General features: G+C 32.2%; 1 protein-coding gene across 1 annotated transcript in view; it reads left to right on the top strand.

Moving 5' to 3' along the window:
- LOC107441293 (uncharacterized) overlaps positions 1-25591 on the top strand; it is a 52079-nt gene extending 26488 nt beyond the window's left edge. The window contains exons 4-9 of the mRNA XM_087162560.1: positions 7686-7946; positions 9219-9383; positions 13618-13776; positions 16098-16219; positions 20969-21304; positions 23432-25591. Coding sequence (XP_087018686.1) covers positions 7686-7946; positions 9219-9383; positions 13618-13776; positions 16098-16219; positions 20969-21304; positions 23432-24646 — 2258 coding nt within the window. The 3' untranslated portion in view covers positions 24647-25591. The remainder of the gene's footprint in view (positions 1-7685; positions 7947-9218; positions 9384-13617; positions 13777-16097; positions 16220-20968; positions 21305-23431) is intronic.
- Positions 25592-26293: the final 702 nt, after the last annotated feature.

Genomic DNA, 26293 nt, shown 5'->3' with positions numbered 1-26293 from the left:
GTGCCGTAATAATATCGGTGTTTTTCAAAGATTCTGGAGAATGTAAATAATTAATTGAGCCAATGTAAGACATCGGGATTCAGAAAGAAGAAAACAAAAATTCCTAGCAATAATTACAACAAGAAAAGAAAATAACAAAACACGGTATATATATTTTCAAGTCGAAAAAGTGAGAACTCAAATTTTTACATGCCTAATTTAAAAAAAAATACTAGATCGATTTTATTTCAACCAAATTTAAAAAAAAGGGAGACATTATTTTGCTATTAATTTGTAACAAAATTCCCATTCACAGCCAAATTTTATTCAAATGTAAAATATGCTGTTCCAAAAAGAAAAAAATAATAATTTATATATATATATATATATGTGTGTGTGTGTGTGAGTGAAAGGAGGTTTATCGTACAGGATAAGGTGTAATAAGCCGTGTATTCTAATGAATAACGTGTGTTCCTAGTACTGAAACATCACAGGTTCGATTTGAATTTTATTTTCAAACATTCGCGTCATCTGTCGGCAACTGTTGTAATTATTAAATTCTAATATTTCTGCGTAAAATATTAACAACTAGCATACCGTCTATAGGCATAACATTTGTTTCTAATATTTTTAATTTTGAAATAAGTCGGTCATTCGTTGGAACTATCTGTTCTGAACATTCTCTTCAGAATGTTCGATAATACTGAATTGAAAATTTATAATGACTTTATAATTGTTGCTGTGGATTACCAAAATCAAGAGAATGTCGAACTTCACCGGTGAATGTCAACAATCACATTGTCCCTTTGGTGAATATCCAAACTATTTTTATATCCGATTTGATATTAATTTATTCGTTGATATTATAATATTTATTCGATATTTTAATATCTGCTGAGGATAGATTAGATCAGTATTTCTTAACCTTTTTGATACAATGGACCCCTTTTAAAGTTTTTTAAGAAGTCACGGACCACCCCTCTGAGAAAAAAAATTGCAAAATACATAAATTTTTAGTATTTAATTTATTTTAGCATTTAATTTTATTATTTCAATAGTATACAAAATATTTAAAATTAAAATTTTTAGTCTGAAGGTTGTTGCTGCTTTTCCTTAATTAATAAATTGAATAGAGGGATGGTTTTCGACAAAGTAACGAGCATAACATGTTCAACATTCAATCGATAACGATGTTTTTTTTTATTGTCACAACTGTGGAAAGTCCGGCTTCGTTAAGATACACTGTAGCTAACGGAATTATAGCTGAAATATCTCACTTTACAAGCAATGGGTAGGCTTCTTTCACAGAAGACCAGAACTCTCCGAGTGTTTTTGAATCGAAATCCATTTTTAGCAAGGACTTTGTTCTAAGATTTCATCTTTGGCAAGGTTCATATCATCGATACAGTCAATATCACAAAGAAAAGGATGACGAATCTACAACTCATCTTTTATCTTTATCTCATCTAAATTAAAATATTATTTAAATTAAAATATTTTTTACTTCCAGGTGTTCACAGATTTCATTTTTTAAGTTATTCAGTAACAAATTATCTTGCCAAGATCCATTTTCAGAGAGCACTTCGTCCAATATTTAAAAGTTTGCATATATCTCATTTTGAATTCTATTTTTTTCAAAGTGGCATCTTTAATTAGAATGCTTGTAATTTCTCATTTGCATCCATAATGGTGATATCGGGTCCTTGAATTAAAAGACTTATATTGTTCATGTGGTTAAAATTATCAGCCAGGTAAGCCAATTTATAGGTAAAATCTTTTTTGTTTAAATATTCGAAGAATGAGTTATCTTTTTCTTCTAGAACAGTGATAATTCGATCTTCAACATGAAAAATTGTTTCAAAACCTGCCCTCGTGACAGCCAGCGCAATTCCATGTGGTACAGAAGTACTTAATTTTCTGCCTCCATTTCTTGACACAGCGTTTTAAAGAGACTATGATTAAGAGCTCTACGTCTAATAAAATTTTCAGTTTTAATAACTTTTGATAATGCTTCTTTTAAGCTGGTTGGAAGAGTTTTTGTAGCCAGCGCATGTTTATGTAAAAAACAATGAGTAACAAGAACATTAGGAGACTTTTTTTTTTACTAACAGTGCAAAACCAGATTTATTGCCAAGCATCACAGGTGCTCCATCTGCACGAAGTGAATGAAGTTTTTCTTTCCAGCCGAAGTCTTGTTTGGTAAAGAAAACATTTAACATTGCTAAAACATCAACTGTCTTTGTAGTTTACAAAAGAGACTCACAAAATAAAAATTCTTCTTTGATAGTATCAAGAGACACGTAACGAACAAAAACAAGAAGTTGACTATGATTCGAGATACCTGTAGTTTCACCCAGTTACATACTAAAGGGAAATTGCGATATTTTCAATTCATCGATGATCTTTTTCAAGATATTGCAAGAAATTTCAACGATTCTTGAATGTGTCACATCATTTGAAAATGGAATTGCCTAAAGTTTTTTTTATCTGTTCCAATCTACAAACTAATTCAACCATCTCCAGCGCACATGGCTTAATTAACGTCTCTCCAATAGTATGCGGTTTCTTGCTTTTAGCAATATGATACGCAACTTTGAGAGATGCCTCAACCAGAGGTTTTTGTGGAATACCAAATCCAAGTTTGTCTAATGTTCCAGATTTCAAAACCTGGACTTTCTTCTTAGTAAAAAATTCTAGATCTAGTAACCTGAACAAGGTGTCAAATGTACGTAGCTTGATAGGGGATAATAAAAATAGTACAGCGGACGTCATCACGGGGTTGCCCCTGATGGTGCAAACTGAAAGCCGGTTAGTGGAGGATGTTAAAAATATGACAGGGATATTAGAGGGCTGTGTGCAGTCCGTACTGAATTTGGGGTATCTCGATCACCTAGTTTCAAATATGTATGTATTTTCACCTTTTAGAAAGAAAAAAAGATCAATGTGATTTAAATATTATTGATCGAAACGTTTTAAAAATTATGAGCAGTCGGTGGACCCCCAAAATATAACCCATGGACCCCTAAGGGGTCCATGAACCACAGGTTGAGAAACCCTGGATTAGATGAAACATCAGTGTTCGGAGTAACGGTTAAATGCATACTGGACAGTAGTACTTGACCTTAAAAAAATATTGATGTTGGGCATACCGGACAGTGGTGCTTAATTAGACTTAGTATATATTTGGATCATTCCACGTCAAATCATAAAGGATTTTTCAGAAATGCACCCACCATCTCAGATTTTGATAAAAAATTGTACTGTTATAGAATTTTTGATGCTGATGTCAAAAATATCAGTTATATTTGAATCTATTAAGGGATTTAAAAGTTATAAGCATTTATATTTTTAACAAAATGGCACATTTACCAACATTTTGATTCATATATCAAAGGCTATTAATGAATGTTACTCACAGATTTGTCATAGAGCAATAATTTTTTTTATTTTGTTCAGAATAAAGTAATCTGTCTTTTAAACACTTTTTTTTTGCAAATAAGTATCTTACTTGTTTAGTAACTGGCTCTGCTTTGCAGTTTTTTGATCAGCGGAGTTGAGTAACTTCAGATAGGTAGCTTGATGATTTATAGTCCTTAATTGTAATTGTAACTAGAGTACAATAAAATGGTATAAGAATGTGAATAATAGAAAAGTATGTAAAATAAAGAAATCATTTATTAAATTATCTTTTACTTTTTTCTTTAAGCCCTCCCTCCCTCAAAAAATAAAAGAAGAAACGAAAAAATTTGAGAATTTCAGAATAAAGAATTTAGAAAATTTCACCTTTTTTGTAAATAAATTTATTCAGAATCTAAAAAATACATGAATAAAAGTTTTTCTGTAAGAGTAGTGGATAATACCAAATAATAAACAGCAGCCATATATATTTTTTAATTGACCTAACTTGGATCTTTTTAGAAGGAGAAAATCGGAATTTATGATGTTGAATAATATTAGAGAGAATGAATTGTACCCTTTATTTTAATTCAAACATTTTATTTGATTCTAAAATGTAATTGAAGACCAAATTATGAATATTTATAGTTAGTATTATTCTTTTATTTGTTGTGGTAATGAGATACTCCTAAAAAATTTCATTTAAAACACTGAGCAACTTTAAAAAAAAAATTTCGATTTATTTTAATAATATTGAAATGAAATGATTTTATATCATCAACTGTCTGATAATTTGTGTGCTCTTATTTCATCACAAACACCTGCAGGCCTTTTTTATCCTTTGATACTTTTGTTATAACTCTATACATCCAATTTTTTTTTAAAAAAAACTTCTGAATAGAAAAAAAAATACTGAAAACTATTGACACACTCCACCTCTACCTCCTAAAAAAGAAATTTGACTAATCAGAATGTATCATCTGCCAGAACATTTCCGTTTGCTCCAATCAGAATTGAGTGTATGCAAAATTTATTTTCTTTCAAATCAATAGAAGTGTATTTCGATTAATTTAGAATAGAATGGAAATAAAATAGAATAGAAACTTTTAAGCTTAAGTTTTCTAAAATTTTAAATGTGTCAATTTGGTTTTTGAAAAGATTTTTATTAGGGAAACCCAAGTATTGTGCAGTATTGGATTAACTTCGAAAGATTTTAAGTGCAGTTTAAACTCACAGAAGATTTTAGAACTTTCTTCTGAGAATATAGAACGTATTCATTATGAAGCAATTTAGATTTTAAGGAAGGTTCAACTGTATGGCTCATACATAAGGAGTATCTCTTGTATCAGTATGGAATATATATAAAAAATGTTGTGACTTATTTAATTTTCATTCCAATATGACCAATAAAGTCTCCCTTCATGTCGTAAGTGTAGATCAGTCTAAAACATATAGAGCTAAATTGCAAATTTCAGCAAGTCCTGGCCAGAAATTGTGTTCTTGCAGAAAAAAAGGTGCTGAGGTACAGAAAAAAAGTACACACTGAAAAAGAAGCAACTGAATTAAACCTCCACCATAGCTTTTCGATAAAGGATACAGATTTTTCAGCAGTCGTAGTTGATAAAGAAGAAGAACGTAAAAGTTTAAATGAGAGATTAACGTCAATAGAAATTGAAATTGAACGAAACTAAAGTTGCACTGAGAAAAAAAGTTGCTATTGCTTTAAGTGTAGAAGAGGAGATCCTCGAGAGTAGCAACTCCGAGGATGAAGATTAGATATTTAAAAAGAAGGTTGAAGAATTTGATAGATTGATGGAATTGATGAAAGAGAACATTTCCCTTGCTTCACATAGAGAAAAATTCAAATGTTGACTCTTGTTCCATTGTCGCAGCCAAGAAAGAGATTTTTTAACGTCACAGAGTATCAGGTTCAACAGTTCGGAAAACTTTTGAAAGAGAAAGTATTTCTATAGATTCCAAACATGAGAACATAAAGAGGCTGCTTCAGGGGACTATACAGACTTCTATGAACATGGTGAACATTCTCGCCTTATGCCAGGACAAAAAGATAAAATAAGCGTAAAATGGAGTATACATGTTTGAAAAAGGCTTATGTTATGTAATTTACGAGAGCTATATGTACATTGGTGTACAAAAACTTGTATGAGTATGAAACAAGAGCTTGTACAAAAACTTGTATGTAGTATAAATAACAAATGTATGCTACGCTTATGTCATAGATGTCCCAATCATACTGTTTTTAAAGATTATACACAGTCTAAATTTCCAGATTTTGACCCGGAAGATCCAATAACATAGAAGCTGTAGGTTGAAACAAATAGAATAGATTTGGCAAAACATACTTCTATCCTTAATGATTTTATTGATCTTTTTGTTAACAAGATTGAAAAATTGATTTCACATATGTATGTAACAAAATGTCAAAGTACATACCTAAAAAAGAGGAAAGAAAAACTCGACAGCAGAGGCAATAATTATAGATTTTAGCGAAAAATTTTCTTTCATTCTTCAAGATGTAGCGCAAGGCTGGACTCACAGTTGCTGCACTTTGCACACAGTTGTATTATATGTAAAGCAAAATGAAAATTTAATTAGTGAAAGCTTTTGTTTCCTCTCAGATGATATGGATCATGACGTGCCACTAGTATACCAGACGCAAAAGCTAATGATGCAATATTTGAGTGAAAATTTTCCTAATGTGACAAATGTTGAATATTTTACTGATGGCTGCGCTGGTCAGTACAAAACTCTTTTAAATTTGTGTAACCATGAATTTGATTTTATGGAATAAGTGCAAAATGGAGTTTTTTTGCTATCAGCTTGTGATGGAATAGGTGGAACAGTTAAAAGGCTTGTGTTAAACGCAAGTTTGCAAAGACCATTGCATGATCAAATAATTAATGTACATAAGATGCATGAATATTGTAAGAGTAATATAAAAGGTATACACCTTTTTTTCATCAGCAACATTGAAATGATTAAACTGCGTGAAGAATTATTTAAGCGATTGCAGCATGCAAAAACAGTTTCAAGTACAAGAAGTATGCATATTTTTCAACCAGAAGGTAATATGCAAATCATAGGAAAAAGGGTAAGTACTGATGCAGAATTTTCCATCACTGCCTGTTTAGATTCCAGTACTACCAACAATTTTGATGTTTCATCTGTACATAGCTATGTGGCACGTGTTTATGGTGCAAGTTGGTATATTGAAATGGTTTTGAAAGTTCTTGTGGGAAAGGATACGCTACAATTAAATTCATGCATCTACATGGCCCATCCCTTTCATATTATTGGCCAAAAAGTGATAGTTGCATAGTTTCTTTTACAAATATTCTTTGTACAGTTGTCATTAACACCACAACAGGAAGAACATACGAGCTCAATGATGAGTTAAACATTACAGTGTGTAAACAATGGAAAAAATATTTTTCTACAACAGGAAAATAGAACTAAGGGCGCCTGATTTTTATTGAAAGTTTTTGAACTAATATTGAATTTTTTTTAAAAATTTTTTTAACAGAAATTTTGAAATTCTTTACTTTTAATGTATTTACTTTAAAAACTATAGGCCAACTCATTCAAAATATATGTTCATTTTAAAAAAAAATTATAATCATTATGTTGTTGCTATTCAGAATGAAATCTGCTATTAAATAATTCCTTTGAAAAAAATTTTGAGAACCGTCCATTAAATTTTTTATATCAGATGTTGGTTTGCACTATTAATTATCTTCGCCTAAAATATTTTTGAAATTGAAGGGGGGCGAGTTGCCTGAAATCAGCTCCTGAAGTTAACTCCGTTGATCAAAAAACTGCAAAATAGACATATTTACTTAACATGTAAGATTATTATTTGTAAAAAAATATGTTTAAATGTTATTACTTTATTCTTTTGACATGTATGTTTAAATGACAGATTTCTTTATTCTGAACAAAATTTTAAAAAATATTATTCTATGACAAATATAAGGTGAGTTACAGTTATTAATAGCCTTTGATGTATGAATCAAAATGGCGACATTGGAGCCAGTTTGGCAGAAATATAAATGCTTATAACTTTTAAACCCTTTTACCGATTCCAATAGAATTGATATTTTTTAAATCAGCAAAAAAATTCTACAAGTGTTCAAATTTTCATCAAAATCTGAGATGGTAGGTGCCATGGCTGGATAAACTGACATGGAATGACTCATTTCGAACATTTACCAAAGTGATTATGTGCTTGGCAACATTCACCGATGGAAGTCAACAACCACCAATTTCATAACATATATATTATATTTCAGTCAGCCTCCAACTAAACAAGCCATTCATTGCTTTGTTGAATGATTTGGGGGTGCGCCACAGGACGTTTTTGAGATTGCAAGAAAGCATGCTCCGCAATTTGACAGACATGCTATTCGAAGAGAGACAAGCTGCCGAATTTTTGGCTTCCAAAACACCTTCCGAGATTTTTAAGTACAAAGAAATATCTAGATCTGGAATTTTTCTTACGACAGAACCTTTCTTCAGGTCGCTGTTGCTCGCTCTTCATCGTCATCACGTTGGTAAGAATTTTACGACATATATTAATTTAATTTTCTCATTCATTCAGAAGATGTTCATTTTTTCTTATCAGGAAAATCAAATGTTTATGAATTCAGGAGACGTATAAACGGGGATTGTTGATTTAAAACAGCTTAAGTCACAATTAAAATTATGACTTCATTTTTTTTATTTTTAAATTTATTTATTTAAATGAAATTTTTTTTAAAGAAACCATTGATTTAAGAATTTACAAAACATTTCCTTAATTAAAAAAAAGTGTTTTCTTTTAATTTTGTTTTTAATAAGTATAATTAGTTTAGTTGTGCTAAAAATATAAAGAAAACATGGAAAGTAATAAAGACTAGTAGAAAAAGAAGAAAAATTATTTAAAAAAAACTTTAAATTTATTATTTATATATATATATAACGTCGTTGCCGAGTGCAAGGATTATAACAGGTCTTAGGCTGGGAAGGAGGGTACAAAATTTATTTATTAATTATTAGACAGAGCAGTCATGAAAGTGTGTAAAAGTGAACACGAAAAGTTACGCTCCTCGGTTATATGTTAGGGAAAATCTTGCAAAGTAAAATCCGTAAAATTTTTCAATTTAGGGAAAGAGGGAAATCGTAGTAGTTGCTATTGGTTTATGAAATAGATCGAGCGTTTCCCACAGAGAGCAAAGGGAAAAATGTCCTGCTTTTAATAAAATGCATGCTTGAGCCAAAAATAGATTTAAGAACAGGATGTGGCTTTTAAAAGTGTGAGAAAGTATTTCGATTAGAATAATCATTAGGATAACATTAAAAGATTAATAGAAGCTTTTTATGTTACATATATAATATTAAAAAGCCGGAAAACAAAATGATGTAACGATATAATCTCTTCATCAGCAGTTATCCGCAAAGAGGAGTGCTTTCTAATATTTTATCAATATATGCAAAGCAAAATATATCAATACAATAGTGTGAGGAGCACTCAAAAAAATGAAACAAAAATAGAACGCATGAAGTAAAAAGTATTTATGATATAAAACATATCAAACAGAAAATAAAATGTAAGGAAAATACAGAGCAAAACGAAATCTATAAAGCGAGTAGCGAATTCAAATGAACTTTCACGTATCGGAATCTTTTGAGAATGATTTAAAATATTTTCCTTTTACAGTTTACAAAATATGAAAAAGAAGCGCAAATTGAGTTAAAAGCGTACATTGAGGGATTTTGTTTTATAGCACATTTTTACTGCAGTACTGCAGCCCGTACAGTAGTAAATGATATCCTTCTCTTTGTAGAGAATATCAAGAAAGGAGCAAATATTATAATTGATCCCAGCCTTGGACGAAATATGTTGGGGGTACTAGATGAAACAGGATTGCTACAAGAAGGAGAAGTATTTGTTAAGTACACAAAAGACATTTCAAAAGGTGAAACAACACAGGATACCGTCACATTAAGAGGTAAATATGGATTTCATTAACTTCCTTTAATCCATTTTTGAATTTCTAATGAATTAGTACTTCATTTCCGAAGACATATCGATGTCAATGTTAACAAAATCATGCTACTATAAAGAGGAATTTTAAGTTTCTAAAAAAAAATTTTTCTTCATTTAATTCAAAATGCAGAATTCGTAGCTGTCCTTATTTTCCTATTAAAAAATACTTTATCCTTATTTGTCCTGGAATTCAGCTTTTGGTTCTGTAATTCCTGTTCCTTTTTTTTTTCTTTTTTTTTTGTGTGAGTGTCTGTCTGTGGAGCATCCCAGTTTCTAAGAATATAAATGCCGATTTTTACTAAATAGATTTGAAGAATCGAAAGATTTAGATTTTTGATTCCAACATGTTTTTATTTTTTTAACGATTTTAGTAGAATTTGAAAAATTTGTTTCGGGGCTGTTTACTGATTATATACACGAATCAGAAAAAGCCTTACCCACAGAATTCATTGTTCCAACCCTTTTATTATTTCAGTCATTCTATAAAACGGAAACTTGAATAACATTTTACATTTTCGATGATGAACGCTGAGGTCATATGTTAATTTAGCAAATGCAATAAAAACTCTTTATATACCGGAAACCTAAAAATTTGTGTTCTTAACAAAACAGTTCTGATGTTAAAAATAATATGTTTTAATATTCTTCAGCGGTAAAATATGGCTTTATTACAATTGTAGAGCAAATTATACTTTTTATGTTTTCCTTTTCTGACTCCCGGTGGCTGAGTGGTAGCGCTTCTCTTTCCCGTGCCACAGGTCCTGGGTTCGATCCTCGGGCCGGGCAGAGTTGACTCAGCCTTTCATACCTTCAGTGGGTCGATAAATGAGTACCAACACTGGGGGTTCCGCGTTTGGCTGACCACCTGATCGGAACATCTGCTCTTCCATCCCAGAGCCCAAGGTCAAGAAAACTGAGATGGCACAGTAGGCTTTGGCCCTCTATGGGCTATCGCGCCACTGAGTTAGTTTTCCTTTTCTAAAAGTAGTTTGGTATATAAAGGGTAGAGTGGGGTAAAACAATGTCGTGTGGTGACACTGGACACCTCGATTGTGTCGAGATTAGTTCTGTTTCGTAGCAGACAAACTCTGAATTACAATTTACGGCCAAGAAGAAGGATTTTCCATTTGGCGTGATAGTGTTGATTGATTCATGGCGTATGCGTATATTAGTTTGTTTTTATACATCAGAGTTCTCGAATATTTTCTCGTTTTTAAGCAATCCTTATTTATTGGTCATTACAATTATAGAAATTATTTTAAGTCCAACCGATTATACGTTTATTAAAGATTCATACCTTACCTAACAAACAATAAAATGTCGGCCAACAGTTGCTCTGTTCTGTTTCTTTTCGATAATCTCTGCTTTCTGTGAGAGGGAGGAGACCGGGTCATTCACCCCTCCCTTTCTATGTCTGTCTATACTGAGCCTATGAAAGCCGCAGTGCTCAAGAGGAATAAGATTGACTATCGAAATGGTCTAAAGGTGGCGTAGAACAGAACTCTCTACCTGTATACACTTCGCATGCTTTCACCATTAACGTGTGGATAGTCATAGGAGAAAGGAAAGTACGTTGGTTTCTGTCTTGATTTTTAGGTAGATTAAAATTTTTATAATTAGAAAATGATTATGGAACTGAAAACTACATTGAACATAGTTCTAAAAAAACGGCCGTTAAAATTTTAAAATATTTTTGACAATTAAATGCGAAAAATATTCAGAAAGAGGAAAACAACATATTAAATTCCCATACAACTGTGAACAGGAGAAGAGGGAATAAGGTGAAGATCTCAGACATAAAACCAGTCTTCTTCCCAGATGACATATTCGAGCGTTGCGATAGCGAATAACTACATCCTAAGCTTAACAACGATTTTACGTGCCCGAGTATAAAATTTATTGAGGGACCCTATTTCAAAGCACCAACCCGTTTTATTTTCATATTTTGTAGAATTTTTGAAGAGCCTTTATACAGAATTGTAAACCTTATATAGATTTAAATAAATTCTCTGAATTTTTTTTAAAAATTATAAATACTATATTTTTTGTAAGAAATTTGATCAGGACTTCAGCAGTCCCTGGTCCTGGCGCTATTATAACAGGGGGCGTAGCGTTTTTAGAAAGTGCTTAAAGGTTCTAATTTTTAATTTACGTTTCTTAAAAGCCCTTAAAGAAGTCCTTTTTTATTTGGGATTTGTGAACAGTACTTAATTTTCTATCTTTTAAAAATAAATTTTTTCTTCATGTCGATTGTCGTTCTAAATTACAAAAAGTGCATGATTTTCGCAATTTTCTCTGCAATATTTATCTAACTTCTGAATTTCTCACTCACTGTATTTTGTTCGTCAGAAATCCGAATTCGTCTAAAAAAGGTATGTCTATTCAGAGAAAGTATGTTTTTGGGTCTAATTTCGTAACCTAAAATATCGCCTGCATTACTTAATTAGAATATTTGAGGTTACCCTTTCAAACCTTTAAGATGATTGAGTCCTGAACGCGAAAATCCGATTATTAGATCAAAAATTATTCATGGTGGTAAATTTTTTTATTTTGCATACTGTACAGTGCATAAAATAAGAAACGGAATTTTGTGCACGACCAAGTGCACAAAACTCGAACTTAATGATTCGAGGGACAGGCATCATATCGGTTCAAAGTGTGACTGTTAAATTTAAGTCCCTAAATCAAACACAAACGCATTTTCTCTGACTAAGCAAAACTTTTTGGAACGGATTTCTCACCTTCTAAATCTCTGGGGTAGTCATTAAAAAAATTATTGAATCATTAGATATCTGTCGAACCCACTTATAATAAGCGCGAAGGAAACTTAATATTCGACAATTACGTGGAAAATCGTAAATATGCAACTTTTTTAAGGCCTTTTTTTTCCTATTCATGACGTTATTTAAACAGAAAAATCAGAATGCGCGGAATCGATCTGCTAGGATTTAAAATGTTTTCTTTTTGGAATTCTGTGCTGGAGGTGTTGCAAGCTGCCTTTCTGAAAAAGAGACCAACTTTTTTGATCGCCACAGACCAGTCAAAGTTCGATAATTTTACCGGGGCCCCGCCGAGGACACGGGGGCGTTGATTTTTTATATTTTAGATTGATTTAATAATTTTAATTTAATCGTTTTTAAACATACCTTCAAAATGAAATACGGTATCGGGGAGGTGTCTTGCAGTTCCCGGTTAACCCCTCATCCATACAAACCTCAGAGAAATACACCTCAGTAAATAAAATAATTTGTTGTTCCTGTTCCATTTGATCTTCAGCTGAGAGACTTTATAGTACTAAAGTTAGGAAAGCAGCTCCAAAAACCTTTTTGTTTTCTCTTTCAAACTGCCTTTTTTTATAATGAAAATCTAGGTAATTTTTTTCTCCAGTTTTAGGTAATCTTATATTCATTCAAGGTGTGAGTGAAAAAGAGGGACGCAGTTATTCTGAAAATGTCTTGGGCCCTTCATTAAAAATAAATGTCAGCAAAATAATTCCTGTGAGTGTATCCTTCTTTTTTTTTCAAAAAAAAATTAACACTCTGTGCCAAACGATCACTGCCAAATTATCCCTAATTTTTTATTTTTTATTCTTAATTATTACTGGACCAGGAAGCAGAAATAAATCCTCCTGCACGACATCCGGCGCTGACGATTATCATAGCATCTGCAAATTACTTTTCGTTTCAGAAAAAAAATACCCCAACATCTGAAGAATATTTTTTTCATCTCAAATTTTTAAAAATCGAGCTTATATCGTCATTGAAAAAGAAAAACAAAGAAATAATTTTTAATTCCTAAACTTACTCAATTATTCTTTGTTTCAGGTTCGATAAAATTTGTTTGCCAATCTACAGATATGAAAAAGGCAAATGATGACTTTAAAAAAATCCAAATAATATTCTTTAGTTAACTGGAATTTCGGAAAATGAAGAATTAAAAAAGACGATAAGAATTTAAAAAATTAATTCTTTATCTTCAAAAACTCATTTTTTAAGAATTCCATTATTCCAAAGTGTATAAGAAAAAAGAACTAAAACAACAAATTTTTAAAATTTTTATCCACTTAATGTCTGTAAATTTTGATTAGGCCTAATTTTTACAATGCAGACAAATTTGAATTAAGGAAGATAGTGCTGCAGATTGACTCTGATATGAAAATATTTGTTTGTTTATATTACTTCCTGTATTTATGAAAGGTGAAGTGTTAGTGACCAAAAATCCGTGTGTTTTGCCTGGAGATGTGCGGAAGTTCACTGCTGTTGATCGAGCTGAAGTAACACGAAGACTGGGACATATTGTGGATTGTATTGTATTTCCTCAGAATGGAAGGAGACCTCATCCTACCGAAATGTCTGGTGAGTCTTTTTTTTTTCTTTCATCGAATATTAATTAAAAGAAGAATTTAGTTTATCACATTTTTAAATTGTACATTTTTGGTGAAAAACTTCACTATTCCCTTGATGTTTGTACAGAAATTTAGTGTCCATCTAGTTGTGCGAAAACGTTTTAGTACCCATCAGCAAACAGTACTATCGAACGGTTTGATGTCAAAATGTATCCTTTGGAAAAAAGGAGGTCTTCCTTCCCTTCGTCGTTTGCACCTCAACCAATAAAGCAGATAAATGTATGATGCCACCATTCATCTGTATTGAGTTCAACGACTCGCCACTACTAGATTGTGTATTAGCGTCAAACATAACTCTTTTTAAGTTTCGTCAAAGGAGGGAAAAACACTCAAGTGGGAAATGAAGTATCTTCATCTATCTCCTTCTCCACCACTTGCATGTGTGCTAACTTTTTCTTTTCAAACATAAATTCTTTATGGATGGTGTTTTCAATATAAATGTAAACAACACTCTCGAGCTCTCGATCTTCCTTACTTCCGGTTAGAAAGTATACAACTGCTTGCTACTACAACTTATTCTGCTAGGCGATATTTTCAAACAGATAGTTTTGTTTATAATAAAAGAAATAAATTATATAATTTCTGATCTCAACTTTGCTGTATTTCATAAGATATTAAACAATTCTGGTGAGATTGAAGTGACAATTTGTTTTAGTAATTTAGAGATGCAATGCTATAAAAGGTGACGCAGTTGCTATATTTAGAAAGAACTCGCTTTTTTGGCAGATCTGATTTGGCCTCTTTTTACTTGTTTATTACTGTTTGTTCTTCCTGCAAATCGTGCACTGTCATACGTTACTAGTGATAGCGTGTTGTTCGAGCTGCGAGTTCTTTTACAAATTATTTCGGTTTAAATTTCGAAGTTGGTATATTGCTGACAAGGTAAGAAGTGTTTTATAACGATTATTTATTTCAGATGACGATTCTTACTTCTTAAAATGACTGGTCTTCAAATGATGATTCTTCTTTGAAACATAAATAATAAATCAGGTAACAAATACACGTATACAAGAAATGCAACTCAAGAGAGTCTCAAAATACAATAATCACGTTGTGAGCCAAATGGCTTCAAAACACTAAAAACAGTAACCCGGAAGTGTAGGCGGTCAAGAGCTTGCAACGCCCCAAATGAAGGAAACACATCCAAACCAACTGCAGAGTTCCAAATTGCTGTTTAATTTTCTTCAAACTGAATCTAATCTTTTTAACGCTATTTCCTTAGAATTATTTAAACACTAGATATTTTTTTCAAATGACCACACACATCTCTGTAATCCACGTCTCTGTAATGGGTTTTTTTTCTTCCGAAAAAAATGATTTTCCTCATCTCTTTTTCGGTGTGTATCTTCAGCAACAGATTCGAATTAACAAAGTTGGGAAGTTAGTTGATCTAAATCATTTAGGAGTATATTTACTATGTTATCAGGTGTCTGTCCAGACATTTTGTGAAAGGTCCGGTTTTCGTGAAATTGTGAAAAAATTACTCCCATTCTTTCAACCAGGGTCCGCTTTTATGAATTTGTACAAATAGGGTCCGGTTGTTGCAAAAAACTTTTTCAAGGTGTTTTTAAATTGTAAATAGATACAAGATTATGCTGGGCACTGTAAAATTATCATTAAAAAAATTAAATTTTCAAAAATAAACAGCCATTGCTGCTTCTAAATTAGAGATGCAACATACAAATATTTGGTATTTAGCCTGTACTGCTGAACGCAGAATATTCATTTCGGATGGATAATGGAAGAATCGTCTGCCGAAGACAAAACTTAATTCGTTTACATCCACCTTTCTTGTTTTCTGCCCTGGGACGGGTTTATTCGATTAACAAAATAATAATGAAGATAAACAAATTTGTGAAGGGTTCGATTAAAAGATAAATTATTTTGTGAAGGGTCCGTTTTTATGAAAAGACATTTTGTGAAGGGTCCGTTAACGAACCCAAATTTCTTCTAAACAGACCCCTGGTTATGAAATATATTTACTATGTTAGTTATGATTTCCTAATTGTGTCTATTAATAACATATTAAGTAACTTAATGTTTGACTTATTAACAACTTTACATCATCAGTTTGCAAAGATCAACATCTGGTTTAGAAGTCTTAGGCCCACCCTGATCTGTCATGCCATGATTGATGATGACACAGAAGTTATTTTCATCGAATTATAAGTCATTCAATTTTATAACCGTTTTAAAATTGAATTCATGATTTATATCTGTGGCATAGATGTATTTTCAATGAATAAGTAATTCAAGTTGTGATTATTGCAGGTTCTGACTTAGATGGGGACGAGTATGCTGTTTTGTGGTTTAAAGATTTGATTTTTCATGCCCCCAATCACCCGCCTGGTGATTTTCCAAGTGCTTCCATTCCAGACAAGGCAGTTATTACTGTAAGCGTATTTCAATTATTAATATTAATTTTAGGAATAAATTAAAGAAAAGAGAATAAACTAAAAATGTAAATCGACATTCCTTTAACTTTAACAAACTATTTTCCTTAAATCGTGCTTGCAACAGAAAGTTGGTCTACAATTATTCATGTGACCAAAGTTTTAAGTAAATTGAGACAAAACTGAATTGTCGATCATAATCCGTATATATGACTTCAATCACTCTGAAAGGGCCCTCATTAAATTTAGAAAATTTCTTGCACTGGTTTTTCTTTAACACAGGGTTGAACCAGTATACCTCATCACCTACTTGGAAATTATATTGCTTGATGTTTTTGTCTCTACGAGCCTTTCTATTTTCCGCAGAATTTTCTAGATTTTCCCTCGCTGATGCATAAGTACTATGCAATTTACCAAGTAAATCTTTGGCAAAGTCCTCAGCACCCGCATGAGAGAAAGGTTTATGATTCCTGAGAAATTCCAGAGGTAAAGTTAATTCCCTACCATATGTTAACAGTGCCGAAGTACTTGCAACGCCAAAAGAGAAAAATGGCCAGGTATAAATACACCCGTTTGACCATCCTGTGGCGAAAGCTTATCTTTAGGACACATATTCGGTTACAACTCAAATTTCACAAGCACACTATTAATTGAATATATCCTAACTTGTTTACGTCTATTTCAAAAACTGGGAATACATAAATACACTCAAATATGATACAACTTAAAACACATAAAAAGTAAAGTCAAATGTCAGCATCTGGAAATGCAAAATATTGCGGCACTAATTTGTGCTCTTTCTATTAAATTTGCCTATCCTGGTCACGGCACCAATTCTGTACCGTTACCCTTCAAACTTTGGCAAGGCTGTGATTTTTTAATTGAATTTTGGTAACGGTTACCCAGGTTCAAAAATAGACACTTGACTAATGAAGTACATGAAACTTTTAACAATAAAAAGTAAATTTTATTATAACTATAAATTATCAACAAACACAATCCCGATCATTTCCAGATGCCTTCATGTGCACTAAAAATTTCAATTTATACACTTTTAAATTTCCAAATGGTTATACTCAAGATAAAACTTTTCGATAAAAAGCACTTTTAAATTTCATATGCCTAACATTCAATTAATTCACGCTAAAAGAGACATTTACGAAATAAAAATACTAGCTCATTCTAAATTTACAAAAACATTTAAACTTTAAGTCCTTGTATTCCTACAACAGATAATTAAAATTAAATATCCAAGGCTCATCTTAAAATAGGTATCTTAACACCGGATAGAAATAATTTAAAATACGGAATAAAATGCTCTTCTAAAAAGTTACTAAAAAGGTAAGAAATTAGAGTTTATAAATGCAAAGGAACTTGCAGATCACCTTCTGGAACGCCCACCGGGCCTGCAGCTAGACTTGTGGACTAGGAGAACTTCGACCTTCCAACCACCATTCAGTTCTTTAGAAACACTCTATTTTTTGCCGAGGAACGCTCACTTCTTGTCAACCGTCTTGAATCTAGCGACACTCCGTCTATCATTTCCCGTCAACTACTCTGAGGCTTCAGATCAACTTTCTTCCAGGCAACAGCTCATCCGATCAATGTGGCGTACTTAGTCGCGGTTTCCAGGGACTCTTTCCAAATATCAACCTTTCAGCATTTCCGCCTAGATCAACTCATTCCGAGACTCCAGCTAAATCTAAACTCATTCTCGATGATACCGGCTCAGAACATACTTCTAACAGCCATGATAGATCCTGTCAGCGGTGATGTTTCAACTCAACATTCCATCGGGCACGATCCGCACTCCCGTCGTACTACTTTTTGAGCCACTCTTCTCGCCTCTTATACTTTTCTCAGCAAGGCGGAATAATCCATACTGACCTGTTTACTCGCTCAAAAGTCATCCCGCATCCAGTGGACGTCAGAACAAAAAAAATCCATAAGAAAAACCAGCTACATCCCCACTAATACGCCATAAAAGTGATAATCCAAACCTCCTTAAATGTTAATACAATTTATATCCACAATCTACCCCAAAAATACAATTTTAAAAGGATCAATAAAAATTTCTCCCAAAATATAATTTTGATTGCATTTAAATTTTATCATAGTGGTGCCATCTATTGAAAAATAACCCTTCTTTAAAAAGTATTGATACAAAAAAAACTCCAATAAATTCCTATTTATTACAAAAACCCATAATTATCGTTTGCGATAAGTATCGTTGAAACTAAAGATCATTATGTGATTAATGTTCGTGACGTGGCCCTCGAGAAATTATTTGTTTGTTACACACATAACAGTTAATTTACAAATTTAAAAGTTATAAAAATTAGAGACCATTGCGAAATTACAGGGTGATGCCCCCTATTCCGAAGTTAAGTAGCTGTGATGATCTTGTTGTTGTTGTTCATTTACGTCGCACTAGGGCTGCACAATGGGCTATTGGCGACGGTCTGGGAAACATCCCAGACCGTCGGACATGCCGTCGCAATTTTGACATGCCATCGATCCGTAGACATGCCATCGCAATTTTGATCCTCCGCAGAGGGGATGGCAACCCCGCTTCGGTAGCCCGATTACTTGCACGCGAAGTCGAGCACTTTACGGTAGAACAGTTTAACGAGGACCAATACCGCACACCCTCGGTAGTGATGATCTAGACAAGAACGCTATCACACAGCATCAATTACCAAACTCTTAACACTATTCTCCGATTGGGTACTTAAATCCAATATTTATGTCTTTTATGAATTTTAGAATATTGTAAAATGAAATGAAAAATTGACATTAATCTTCAGTAATAAACGAACTTAAATCACTTGACAGTTTGATCATGCCTGAGCAACATTACTAATTTTTAGATCACTGTCAACTATCACATAGACTGCTAGATGGAAAATGATCGATACGGTCGTCTCCTCGACGACACGGGAAAAATAAGGATTATAAGCGTTTTCCGGAATGGCTTAGACCTGTCAAACGCAAGTATTTTCTGTTCGATTGCTGTATTTTAACTTTCTCTGAAGGAAGAAAAAACTTTTTTATTTACATTAAAAGAAAGTTCGTTTTTTTTTCTTTTTGCTTTTAAAACCATTTGAAATTTGTGATAGCGCAACTTCTTGTTCCGAAACCGAATTATTTCTTTCTTCACTTCTCATTGGGGCGGTCACAATGGTATTTTTGTTTTGATTTTGTCTCTGGGTTCACTCCGTGTAACTTGGTACATTGATTTCTTGTGACAAACTTAACATTTTAAATTAATTTTCCTACTCATTGACTTAGCTAGAAAACTGAGACAATTAAAATATAAATGATCCCTTTTCAATAAATTTAAATCGATCACCTGTTAGTCAAAAAAAAAAAAAACTAATTAAAAATAAGGGGTCCAAAATTCGGAGCGCTCTCCCGACCAAACTATTTGCACCAATTTCCCAAATTGCGGCTACCCCCACATTTTGGTATTCAGAAATCCTAATTCGTCAAAAAAAAGAAAAGGTATGCTTATTGAGAGACAGTACGTTTTTTGAGTTTGATTTCCTAAAGTGTCTTCTGCACTTATTTAGCATATTTGAGGTCACCCCTTCGAGCCACTAAAATTGAGTTCTAGAACGTGAAGATCTGATCATTAGGTCAAAAGTTATTCAGAGTGGCCCGTTTTTTTCTGCACAATGTACAGATATCGGATTAAAGTGTTAAGAAATTAACGTGTTGGTAACAAAAAAGCGTAGCTGGCTGATACCTTCTGATATAATGCTTCTCTCTCCTGCCTTAATTATGAAACATCATTAAAACTAAGAATTATTTAATTATTTTTAAAAAAAATCATACATTAATATGCATAGTTGTAATAAAAATGTAGTTTTCAGTCTGTTTGTTTCTATGAATTGTCCACATTCACCTTTTCATTTCTGCCCAACTTTTCAGTTTGTTTTGGCTTTTCGTTACCAACGTGAGAAATTAATTCAGAACACGTATGAAACACTAAGGGAATGGTACACGTTCAGAACACTAATTCAGAACACGTATGACACACTAGGGTTGGTTGGTTGGTTAAGGTTTAATGGCACAAGAGCCAGAATGACACACTAGGGAATGGTACATGTTCAGAACACTAATTCAGAACACGTATGCTCAATCGTTCATATTTGTAACAGTCTGTTTGTTTCTATAAATTGTCTGCATTCACCTTTTCATTTCTGCCCAACTTTTCAGTTTGTTTCGGCTTTTCGTTACCAACTTGAGAAATTAATTCAGAACACGTATGAAACACTAGAGAATGGTACACGTTCAGAACACTAATTCAGAACACGTGTGCTCAATCGTTCATATTTGTTACAGTCTGTTTGTTTCCATGAATTGTCCGCATTCACCTTTTCATTTCTGCCCAACTTTTCAGTTTGTTTCGGCTTTTCGTTACCAACGTGAGAAATTAATTCAGAACACGTATGAAGCACCAGGGAATGGTACACGTTCAAAACACGTATGACGCACTAGGGTTTCGGCTTTTCGTTACCCACGCAAGAAAGGAATATTAATTCAGAAATTTGTAAACACGTATGCTTAAACGTTCATATTTTAACTGCTCACTCACGTAATAATATTTCATTTTTCAGTTCTTTGTTGCCGACGCAGAAAAAAATTCATGTGTTTTTTAACAATCCACATGAGCATTATTTTTTTAAAAAATGTATTTATTTTGTATAATTTAGATTAGTGTTTCTATCGAATGATTTTTTGCAGGTGGATGACATGATTGAATGTTTAATCAATTACATAAAAAATGATCAAGTTGGAACAATTGGTCATGCACACCTTGCTCATGCTGACCAAACTAATATTTTCTCCGAAATTTGCATCGATATAGCTAAAAAAAATTCATATGCTGTCGATTTTGCCAAGACTGGTGTGAGTAAAAATTTAGATCAAGAAGAACGTCCAAACGTTTTTCCTGATTTTATGGAGAAGTACTACAAAGAGACGTACAAATCAAAGAAAGCACTCGGAAAAATGTTTCGTGTGGTTAAAGACTTCGAGTCCGAGAATGAATATGCTAGCATTACGTACCGCGATGTACAGGTAAGCATTTGTACACCAGTTTCGTTTTTTAAAAAATAGAATTCTCGCTTCTCGCTCAATAACTCAATTCTTATACATCATTTATTTTTTATTTTCTCAGAAGTCAACATTTTCCGCAAAAACAAAAAACATTTTGTTAATCATATAATGAAATGAGCGATTACGTAGATTTGACAAGTAATCATCTGTATTTGAAAAAAAAATTAACTAAGGTAAACAGAAAGTATGATATTATCAAGGTAGTTTCATTTTATTGAAGATGTTGATTAAGTTTATTCTAGAGTGATATATACAAACAATTATGTATTAAAAGTCATAAATGGCTTTAAGCAAGAATCATTTATGATAAATAAAACTCTTTTATTTTTGCAAATATGGAGCTCTATCAAAACGAAAAGTAATCTTCATTTTTAATATACTTTTGAATTACATACATATGAATAGCAGATTTTTAAAATGGCCCTGAGGTCAGGGCTTGCAGCCCCGTAGAACACCGTCCACCAAGAAATCAAAAATGCAAGTGACATGTATTCGTAAGAATAGTTTTTACCAAGAGAAGTTAAGGAATTAATTGTATGGGCTATTAATTGCCAAGGTTCTTTATCTTAGTAGACTTACGCATTCAAATATTTTATCGGAAAAAAAGCGTGAGAAATAATAATGAATCCAAAACATAAGCAACCATTAAACAGTTTTCGAATTATGTGCTAATGTATTAGGCAGATGTAGAGAGAATCTCTAAAAATAGATTTTTCTGAACTGAAGTTAAGGTTATCGAATTAAAAAATTACAGAATTATATTTATGATTTTTATTTACTGAGAAAAGGATTAAATAAGATCATAATTTATTAGTTTTAAAATATTAGGAAATATATTTCAATATGACAGTAAATTTATCAATATGAACGATGACATTTTGTTATCAAGTAGGCAACTTTTTTCATATCTCCTGAATTAAATTTGTTATATTTTTAAAATTTTCAATATAAATGTAAATTTAGATATTATATCTGGTAACGTCTAATTTCTCGTCTTTCGACATTAATCCAAATTCAGGAATATAAAATAATGATCTCGAGAGAGAGATTAAAATTGTCTACAACATAAGTTAGATAGTCAATATTTAAAGTTAAATATTACTTCGAAATAATCAATAAAGCTATTTATATTTTGTCTTTAATTTGTGTTTGCGGATTTGCGTGGTTCGTATTACGAGCTCGTAGAAATAATGTTGATCGGATTTTTGATAAATGACAACAAAAAGAATAAATTGCGGATTAATAATTAATATGTTTATTATATACTGCGCATTGGTCTATCTCGGTTGACGCAATGAAACCAACTAAGAAGTAACTTTTTTTTTATACCTCATAAATACCTCTTTTGTAACAAGTGAAAGAAAAACAAGCTGTTATACTTTAGAAATCACCACATCAGTCTGGTTAATATGAAGTGAATTTAAAACAACCTCAAAATAAGCTTTATAAATAAATGACTTCATACACCTCAATAAATACCTCACTCTTTTTAATTGAAATAAGGTAAATTTGTTCCGACGCTTCGAGCGCCTACAATCATCCTGCGTTCAAGCTAAGTTAAGTCACTTTTTTAGCCCATATCTCCGCGCGTAACACAGTGCAATTGATAGTTCACTTGCCTTACATTCCCTTTTCGTAGCTATCTCGCTCTCCAGCGGCAACAAAGTGATGCAATAGCTCATTTTGCATAAAACTATCAGGTGGTCATAATAGTTTAGACACTCAGTGTATATGCTTTAAAAGTTGCAATTTTACAGTTAAAAAAATAAAAGTTCAACTGTGCTTCAAATTATACCATTTCTTCCCCTTTTCCAAAAACTTACCTTATTATTGCGTGAGCTGCAAATCATGGGCACTTAGTAGGTAATTGTACATAATACGTTAGTTGTGTTTTTTTTTTAAACACATCCTATAATTTTTTTTAACAATTTTGCTTTTCTTTTCAATGAAAATGTGTTAAACAAAAAAGAAATTCTTATGGATTTGGGAGTTATTTACCACATTTATAATTTATTTTGTATTCATTACTAAATAAATCTCAACCAGTGTTGTACTTCCTGTTAATTTATTCATTATTTTGTTGAATAGGTAGACCAAGATTTAATATTTCCCGGATGGGAAACCTACAGAGAAGATGCTGTCAAGTCAAGGAACAAGTTCAACACGTTACTCAAAACTGTACTAAGAAACTACGGAATACAACACGAAGCAGAAGTATTTTCTGGTGCCTTCACAAACCTGCATTGCCGATTCCAGGAGAGAAAAGACAAAGCAGATATTGAAAAAATTGTTGTGCGATGCATCAAGAGACTAGCTAAAAGTATGCGAGAAGAATTTTTAGAAGAATTCAAGGAGTATAGTAACATCAACGAAGCTTACCTTGGTATGTTACACAAAGCTTCAGCTTGGTATGTTGTAACATATCGTGATGGTGATAGAAAAATCCTGAGTTTCCCGTGGACGGTATCAGACTACTTGGCAAACATTAAAGTTAAAAAGGTGCCTACCCAAGAGTCATTGTTTTCTCCAATTGTTGCGAAAATGGACCAGCAAATTAAGTCCGTGGATTCTAAACGATGGTTACCTAGTTTCTTGGAATCGAATGAATGGAATCATTATAATTATCTTTGTGGTGATCCCAACATTGTCGAGTGCGCTTTACGCGTGTTGGTATCATGGGCTGAAGACGAGGAAATAATTGAAATACCTGGTCGAAGAGTGGAAGGACTCATGTTCAAGAGTAGTTTTACAAAACTTTTCCTTCATGTTGCTGAAGTTTCGCAATATATAATTAAAAAAGGTAAACGATGTGACATACCAAAGGGAAAACTGTATTCCCCCGCTTCCTTATGCATTGAATTTTGGAGGTTCTGTGTCAAGTTAAGGTTTTATAATCAGTATGAGGTACTTCAAATCGTACCTTTCAAAGTATATAAATATAAAACTCTTTCCAAACGAGCTGTTGTGACCTATCACAGATTTGCCGTTTTGGGGGAATTCGAAAATTTGTACTTTGAGTCTGGCATGGCGCATGAAAAGATGGACATGAAACCATTATATATAAACAACAAGGTATTTAAGCGATCTCCAATCGACGAAAAATCACTGAAATTGGCTGAGGAAACTTTGATGAAGTATTCTTCCGCGGATAACGTGGAATTGAGGGAAATTTTACAGACGAAGAAAGTTCTTGTGAGTGCAAGAGGCACCGAACAATCGTTAAAAACATTAAAGACCATTCTGGACAAAAAACCAGTTTTTATAGCTCAGTTATTTTCTACTGGTGTAATGCCTGAATCATAATTTAATACAACATTCACCAGATCGCGGATACATACATTACTCTTTAGGACTTAATGAACGTGTTTATTTTATACATATCTAAATGTTCATGTGCAGCCATGTCGCTCAACTAAAAGCATGATAATATTTCTTTTTATTTACATGATTTTAATACTTTGTCTTTTCTTTTACTTGAATGCTACTATCTTCCATTCTTTATTTTGTACGAAACAATTTTTTTTATTAACAAAAACCTATATAACGTTGCTTTAAATCCGTAATCTTGTCTTTCTTTTTCTTTTTTTTTTGTAATATCTACCCAAATTTTAAACAATCTAAATGAGAAATATTGGTAAAAAAAAGGTCTTTTTTCCCGATATTTTTAAATTACATTACAAAATGCTGGTCGGGACCCATTAAAATATTACCGAACGATATTTTGGACATCTCTCTTGACAACAAAAATAAGCAAATCTCAACTTTCTTTCGTGCTTATAAAAGAAAGTCGGAGAACTCCCGTTTTGGTATAATTTTGATTTTAACTGTAGTAATCCAATTTTAAGACTCAATTCAAATGAAAGGTGTATTCTGGCATTAACCCATTCGCGTCCACTGTCACAATTGAATGCCATCCGGAAACGCTCTAATTTCCTGGTGGTGTGCTAGCTGAATATAGAGAGGAGAAGTGACAACATTAACATGAGTAAAACGAAACTGAATGAGTTTATAACATTATAAGTTTACGAAATGAGCTTGTGATTTTAAGATAATATTTTTGACTATGTATTGTTTTCTTTTTATAAGGTTTATTGTTTTCATTAGAGTAAGAAAATATGAATTGTGAATGCTTTGAAATATTCTTTCATTTATTATACATATAATTTTTTCAATTAAAAACAGTCATATTTATTATGTATAATTCATAGACCATTTTTTCATAATAAATATGTCTGATATATCCTTTAACACGTTTCAATATTTGTCTTAAATATTTTTTAAAAAGGTTAACTTTTAAAATAATGATCATATTTTAATGAATTAAGATACAAAATTTCGTGCCAGAGTACTGCATGTAGATAGATTACTTATTATACTAGTTTTTAAATCGAAACTAACTAGGATAAACCAACCAGTGAAGGAACATTTCATATATATTGATTAAGAATAAGAATTTGAAAGTTTTTCATGAGATTTATTGGTAACAATAGCTTACTGCCAAACAATAGGAAGTCATCTAGCAATGTTTTGGATTACCTGGTCAAATAGACTTATCTGGAAAAAGTTTTGAATTTGTTATTATCTCTGCAACACCTTGTTTCTTTGAAAAAATTATAAGGTGAGTGTTTGTATTTATAGGTTTGAAGTGGAATTAATTGCATGTTATAGTTTTATTTTTCTCACTGTGAAAAAGAGAATTCAAAATATAGTTATTGAAGTTGCGTTTCACTTTTTTTAAGCATCATAACATAATAAAGTACTGAGATAAGGGGGTGTTTATTCACTGGATCACCAAACGATGAAAAACTAGTGAAGGAACAAGTGTTCCTTTACTGGGTTTTTTTTCTAAGTTAATGAAAATAAAAGATAAACTTTAATTTTCTTGTACCTTTAGTGATGTTCCGCATCAAAAAGTATGTTAACAATACGAAAAAAACTTCTAACCAGTGT

Source organism: Parasteatoda tepidariorum, chromosome 1, assembly GCF_982258835.1.
Source record: "Parasteatoda tepidariorum strain Cologne lab strain chromosome 1, Ptep-v5.0, whole genome shotgun sequence".
Lineage (NCBI taxonomy): Eukaryota > Metazoa > Arthropoda > Arachnida > Araneae > Theridiidae > Parasteatoda > Parasteatoda tepidariorum.
This window is presented reverse-complemented; position numbering and strand designations above follow the sequence as displayed.